Source organism: Vidua macroura, chromosome 10 (genome assembly GCF_024509145.1).
Source record: "Vidua macroura isolate BioBank_ID:100142 chromosome 10, ASM2450914v1, whole genome shotgun sequence".
NCBI classification, from domain to species: Eukaryota; Metazoa; Chordata; class Aves; order Passeriformes; family Viduidae; genus Vidua; species Vidua macroura.
Genome location: NC_071580.1, coordinates 24,361,046 through 24,367,865, shown reverse-complemented (window position 1 = coordinate 24,367,865; position 6,820 = coordinate 24,361,046). Strand labels below are relative to the sequence as shown.

The 6,820-nt window shown below is 55.7% G+C and overlaps 1 protein-coding gene across 2 annotated transcripts; it reads left to right on the top strand.

The window, feature by feature from the left end:
- Nucleotides 1–3,963: 3,963 nt before the first annotated feature.
- On the top strand, nt 3,964–5,666 carry LOC128812441 (transcription cofactor HES-6-like). Of its 2 annotated transcripts, XM_053986849.1 has the most exons (4): nt 4,015–4,098; nt 4,176–4,262; nt 4,338–4,419; nt 4,504–5,666. In XM_053986849.1, exons 1-4 carry the CDS (start codon nt 4,033–4,035, stop codon nt 4,935–4,937), a joined length of 669 nt encoding a protein of 222 aa, XP_053842824.1. In that variant the 5' UTR covers nt 4,015–4,032; the 3' UTR covers nt 4,938–5,666. The 2 variants fall into 2 exon arrangements, with proteins under 2 accessions (XP_053842823.1, XP_053842824.1); XM_053986848.1 differs by having other exon boundaries at nt 3,964–4,098; nt 4,338–5,666.
- Nucleotides 5,667–6,820: the final 1,154 nt, after the last annotated feature.

Here is a 6,820-nt window from a genome sequence, read left to right as displayed (position 1 = left end):
TCCAGCCTCACGCCTCGGCTCTGCAAGCAGGACTAATCTTCATCAGTGACAAGGCAAGAGACTAATTAGAGTACACATTTCATTTGTGACTGGACCCCAGGGACAGGAGGAGGGGGAAGAAAGCTTCTTGCTTGCTCTGCCAGCTAAACAGTTTGTATTTGTTAGTGCAGAAATAGGTCTGATGGCAGCCAACTGATGCTGAAGGAGCAGCTCACCCATTAACCTCACATCCACAGTTCACACCCACCACCATTTATATGCACCATTAATATTTATAAGGATGACGTGTCTTTTTGACAGGAATTTGTGCCTCCAGTGACAACAGATGTTACACCATTTATGAAAGAAACTACTCAAGCATTTCCAATAGACCTTGTGCATGCTCATCATGTCTTTATCCCGTGCCCCGATTGTATTATCCACGCAGAGCCTGGGTCACCTCCTGAATCCAGTCCAAGGGCATGCATGGCAGCCACACTTGCCTGTAGAGTACTCAAAAATGTTTTGGGCTTCATTATGTGTCTGTGAATGCTCTTCTGGGAGCCAAAGACCTTCCAAATGCACCTGCCTACTGAAACAGAAGCGTGTGAGGCCGTGACATGTCAGAAATGAGGATTTGCCACTTACCTGGGTCTCCAAAACACATGGCACATAGCTGAGGCTGCAGGATGGCTTCCCACAGTTGCCCTTGCCACTGTCACTGCAGCTGCATTAGTGCTCATGCATCATCTAGAAAGAATTAAAGCCTGTTTTACAGTGTGTTATACTGCTCTGCACACAGGCTTGCAGGAGAACACATGCAGCAAGGCCCAGATGCCATTATCTCTGCTAAAACGATGCTGTTCCTTGGCTAAAGTGCCATTTATAGCTTGTGTAGGAGCCTGTCTCTGGAAGGACAGAGCTCCCTGCTCTAGCAAAGGTTAAACTTCACCCTTCATGCAGGAGGAAGCAGTGCCTGTACACATCCCCTCAGCAGGGACCAGGATGGGCTTATCCTGGATAAAATACAGATGAGTCGATGGTTTAGTGAAATCTTCAGGATCCATGGACAAGCACCGAGGTATTGGACAAGGCATATAAGGAATGCTTTCTTTTACTAGATTGCATTTGACATTTCCATTAAAATGCATAAGATTACCATTATTCGCTTCACCTGATGTGATGGAACTTGTTTAAAGTAGCACAAAAATGTCACATTGTCCCTGTGGGCTAGAGGAGATAGCCTGCAGTGACTTCCTCCTCCAGAATGGCAGCTCTAGTGATGCCCTGATATTTATGGCACATATATTTTTAATGCCCTGCACAAACAGCTCCAGCATTTGTCAACTCATTTGACCTGCAGCATTTCAAAGAAAATACAAAAAGACATGCTGCAGAACAATGTGTACAATGCCTTGCCATCAGCACCTGCCCAGTCAGAGCAGAAACAGGATGTTACAGCCATGGCCAACTCTTTCTGGCTGTTCTTAGTCAAGATTTGCTGCTGAAGTCTCCTCATGCACCCAGAAGTGCTCACCTTGTGCCTCCAGCTCCTCACTGCTCAAAAACTCAGATTGAGGCTTGTGAGAGATCATTGCTGTTCAGCAGCCACCAGAGTTTCATCATCCAAGTCCTGACACATCTGAACCTCGACTGGGGTGAATTTGGGAGCTCCTTCACTTCTCATTTCCCTGTGTTAACAAAGCAGCACCTCAAACCCAAGTTAGCTGTGAAACACAGCTGCTATAAACACCTGCAATGAAGAGGCCTGGCAGGTTTGGGGACTGCACACGATTTACACCAGTGTTAACCCCACTGTTTGAGCAGTGAATACATGAATATTTGTGTGGTTTGCTTTTACCCCTGCCAGCAACCAGGCCCACCCATTTCCCCCACCCCCATTCTAGGAAAAGCTGAGCTTTCTCTGAAGAGAAAACAAGCTCACAAACGCTTGGAATTCATATTTTACCAACGATTACATACATTGTGTATAACTGCACATTTCCCAAATGTGTGTGTGCATTTGTGTGTTTTTATACACCTCTGATGACCTTAGGTGCCTAGTTTTGGTTCAGAACGAAGATGGTTCTTCAAAATTGTGACACCCATTACTTTGCTGCAGTTTGCATGCATACACTCGTGGTTTTCCCCTGCCACTTAGGTAGGCTAAGTGTGCATCAGCCAGGCATCGAATGGTCACAGGTGTCTCTACTTAAATACAAAAATGGTCTGTACCTGGCCTGGTCCAAACAGTATTTCTGCTTAGCCAGCATTAATTGTATCATCAAAAAGAATGAGCTGCTTGCTACATTGTGTCACACAGAGAATTCAGTGCAACAGAGGCAGGAGGACAGATTTAGACATCCAGCCCCAGTACATCCCACTCTGCTCCTGCCTGGTGCAGGGAAACTTGTCACCACCTGAACACCACCTCTGACAAAACCCAAGCACTGATGCTTTAACATGAAAGGACACAACACACCAGAAACACCTTTCTGAAAATAACACCTCCTCTCCACTGTGATACAAAACAAAGAGTGGCCCAAGCTTAGGTCTCCAGCCAGAATATCCCACGTCCTGGCTTTACCCTTCTGCACTCCATGATGGCTTTGGGCAGGCAGTGCCGAACCTCTCCATCCCAGCCTGCTCTCCTGTCACACATGGATTAGCACAGCGTAGGCACGGAGCTTTACACGGCACTTTGAAGATGAAAAGCAGCGTTAAGCAACAGCGGGGCTGCCAGCAGTAAGAGCCAGCCCGGCCTTTCCCGGAGCACGTGCCGGTACCCGCCGGGCCACACGGGACCCGCCCGGCACCGATCCAGGCGTGGCTCCGGCTCACGCCAGACCTCTCCGCAAGGAAAACTTCAGCATCGCCACAGCCGAAGGGCTTTCTGTGGCGAGACAAAGCGGGAGGAAGCCGGAGCAGGAGGGGAGCTATGCCGAACACGGAGGGAAGCGAGCGGGCGGCTCCGCGCCGTCAGCGCCGGTTCAAGCGGGGAACGCGTCTCCCGTTTCCTCAGGCGGCAAAAATATGACACGCATTAGCGAGGAGAATAAAAGCGGGGAAACAAAGGAGCGGGAGCGAACACCTGTCGCTCTCCTCGGGGACGAGCCCTAATGCTTTTATTCGCCTCGGTCTGCCGGGGGAACTGCAGCTGCCAACTGTCATCAGCATCAAGTTACCGCACAAAGCTGCCCGGCTCTTTCAGCCGGGGAGGCGGACGCGCCGGGGCCGGCACCGAGCTCTCCGGGCCCAGCTGCCCGTGGCCACCGGGCAGGCGAGCAGCCCCGGGGCTGGGGATGCCCCGCACAGCCGCGGCCACAACGAGCGCGTCCTGCCGGGCTGGCACCCGCACCCGGCCCGAGAGCCGCCCCATCCGCTGGAACGGGGCAGGACAACACCAGCTCCGTGGCCAGCTGTGCCTGCTTAGCCCCACGGCTTCCCGGTCACGGCTCAGACCGACTCTTGCACGCCCAGGTCGGTGCTGATGCCTCGCCGGCACCTAGCCGGCCCCACTGTGCCCTCCGTTCCACGAGCACCCCAGCGGCACACACGGGTATTCCGAGGCCTTAAGCCCGTAATGGGCGCTGGGGTTTGGGGTTCATTGGGGCCCAACCGGCCCGCGGAGCCGCACGCTGCCGGCAGGGGCACAGCACGGCCCGGCACGGCCCGGCCCGGCACGGCACAGCCCGGCCCAGCACGGCACGGTCCGGCACGGCACAGCCCGGCCCGGCACAGCCCAGCCCGGCCCGGCACGGCACGGCCCGGCCCGGCACGGCACGGTCCGGCACGGCACAGCCCGGCCCGGCACAGCCCAGCCCGGTCCGGCACGGCACAGCACGGCCCGCTCCCGCTCCGGGCTCGGGCCCAGCGCCGGGGCCGCTCCGCCCGCCCCGGCGCAGACAAAGCGCGCGGCCGCCATTGGCCCGTTCGGCCAACGCTCGGCGCTGCCCGCGCGGCGCGGCCAATGGGCTCATTGACATGCAAATCGCGGGATATAAAAGGGGCGGCGCGGGGCGGCAGCGGCGCGGAGGGAGCGGAGCGGCGGCCATGGCGCCGGGCAGAGACCGCCCGCCGCACGGCGAGGGCTGCGCGGGGCCCCGCGGCGACCGCAGGGTGAGCGGCGGGCGCAGCGGCGGGCTGGGCCCAGAGGGGCTGCGGGGGGCGGGCTGACGGCGCTGTTGTCCCCGCAGACGAGGAAGCCGTTGGTGGAGAAGAAGCGCCGGGCGCGCATCAACGAGAGCCTGCGGGAGCTGCGGCTGCTGCTGGCCGACAGCGAGGTGAGGCGGCGGCGCGGCGGGGCGGGGGCCGGCGGGGCTCGGGGCCGCGCTGACGGCCGCGACACCCCGGGTCAGTTTCAGGCGAAGCTGGAGAACGCGGAGGTGCTGGAGCGGACGGTGCGGCGGGTGCGGGCCGTGCTGGAGCGCCGCGCCCGCGGTGAGTGCCGGCCCGGGGGGCGGCGGGGGGCGCCCGGCCCGGCCCGCGCCTCACCCGCGCCCCTCTCTGTCCCCCGCGGCGCAGGGGGCGGGCGGCGGCTCCTGGAGGCCAGCGAGCGCTTCGCCGCCGGCTACATCCAGTGCATGCACGAGGTGCACACCTTCGTCTCCAGCTGCCCCGGCATCGACGCCACCACGGCCGCCGAGCTGCTCAACCACCTGCTGGAGTCCATGCCCCTCAGCGAGGGCGGCTGCCCGGACTCGATCACGGACGTTGCGGGGGAGCTGGCCCTCGGTCCCTGGCCCGCCGGCAGGGCGCTGGTGCTGCCGGCCGGAGCCCGCCCGGGCCCGGCCCTGCCCGCCCCGGCGCTCTCGCCCTCCCCCAGCGAAGAGACCTGCTCCGACTCGGACGAGGCGGAGGCCGGGCCGGGCCAGACCTCCACGGACGGACTGGACGCGTCCCAGACGCGGGGCCTGCCCTCGCCCGGCTCGCCCAAATCCATGTGGAGACCCTGGTAACAGCGGAGAGGAGTCAGCGCCGACCTGCCCGTGGGGAGGGCAGGGTGCCCCGCACACCGTGTGCCGAGTGTGTCTGTCTGAGTGTCCGTGTGTCTGTCTGAGTGTGTGTGTGCGCGGCTGGCAGCGCCGTGACTGCGGACTCGAGCACTCTGACGCTGTCCCACCCTGACAGCCTAATAGCAAACGCGTTAACATTTCATCCCTGTGCGTGAGTGGCGTTTTGTAACTTTGGGGGTTGTTTTTACGAGAGGATGGGGGGGGAGGAGGGAAGTGGTTTGTAGTAGCAAAGCTCTCTGGTGGAGACACAGCAGTTGTTTTATAACCCTGTCTGTTTCTTCTTGGCCCTTAGAAGCGGCCCAAACACCACTACCTTTTGAGCAAAAACCCTTGTGTATTTTAAATCACGATAAATAATTCCGGGAGAAGCTGGAGCTAAGTCTGCATGCACGGTTTTAAGCGTTCTAGTGATAGCACAGACCCCTAAAAGGTGTCTATACCTGATAGCAGCCTAAAGTCTCACCTTTAGTGAAGGGAGAGAAAACTAGAAACTTGTTGGAATTAGACATTTTAAAAGATGTTGGTGACAGGGTGCCTTTTAGAAATGAGTGTCTTTATGCACATTTGGCTTTTAGCACATTTGAATTTATTGTGACTTTATGTATATTAGGGTGTCCAATGTTTGTTTATTTTTAATCTTTAATAAAAAAGCCCTGAATTCACAACGTGGCATATACTGCGTAATGTGGTGCTCTTCTAACCCATTTAAAAACATTAAAAATACAGCTCCCTCTTGTTGGCTCTTAACACCAGTATGTGTATATCTTGGAACCAATGATGGTAATTAAGCACTTAATTCTTGTACTAAGCATTGTTGACTATTAGAATTCAAATATTTCTTTTGTCTAATTCTAGTTGACACTTAAGTTTGTTGAATGAGCAAGGTCAGACGGGCTAAGGCTGGTCCTAGGCCACAGTTCGGGGCTGGTTGGTCTGGATGCTGGTCTCAAGCCTGCTCTGCTTGATCTGCCATCTGAAGGCGTTGCTCACACATGCACAGCCCTAACTTCAGAAGTGGTAGGCAAATCCTGTCCTGGGGCATAACTTCACAGGAGGGTGGTTTGCTTTTTGGGGTTTTTTTTGTTGGTGGAGAGTGAAAAAAGACTCCATTGAATGGACTGTGCAGTGGATTTGGAAAGTGTTCTTTAATGTTTCTGGGGGCTTGGAGGGGGTCCCTCAGCATTCTTACCCTGATTCCTGCTTTGGGGAGGTGCCAGGTTATTTATGCTGTGATACAATCCATTTCAGAGAGCTGTCATTGTAAAGAGGGGAATAAAAGGATTGTAAAGTGTCTTAATACCTGGAAGTTCTCAAACATAGAACAAGCAAGAAAGGAAGCAGTGACCAAGGGACTAGGCATGTGCCTATGTTAATAACCCCATGGAAAAACAAAAATAGAAACTGAAGCACAGGCAAGGACTTCCCTTTGTAATTTTCTTTACCTGAGGTGGGTGTTCTCGTTCAAAGGTGTCCATTTGAATGTTTGGTCCATCTCATCCCTGTAGTGCTAAATTCCCTTTGAGCTGGAGGAGGGGGCAAAAACCAGCTGGGCCAGGGGAGGTGGGAGCCTCTGCAGTGATCTTTCTGCTTCAGGGAGGGAGGTTGGGGTTTGAAGTGTAAATGAAACCTGGGACACTTGCACTGAACTAACACCCCACATACCTGACGACCTCTTGGACTGAGGCTGCACCTCTCTAGCCCAAGGCCAGGTTTATTTATATCAATTTCCCTCAGGTCTCACATCTCGTTTGATATGTCACTCTCCCCTCTTAGCTCAGGGCTGCCTGTCACTCCAAGGGCAGTTCACACACAGCCCCTCACTGTGG

Excerpts from the sequence above, each read along its gene's own strand:
- LOC128812441 (XM_053986848.1), top strand. The coding sequence starts at position 3,964 with ATGCAAATCGCGGGATATAAAAGGGGCGGCGCGGGGCGGCAGCGGCGC. Across the intron at positions 4,099-4,175 it reads GGCCCCGCGGCGACCGCAGG|ACGAGGAAGCCGTTGGTGGA; the intron begins GTGAGCGGCGGG and ends TTGTCCCCGCAG. Across the intron at positions 4,263-4,337 it reads TGCTGCTGGCCGACAGCGAG|TTTCAGGCGAAGCTGGAGAA; the intron begins GTGAGGCGGCGG and ends ACCCCGGGTCAG.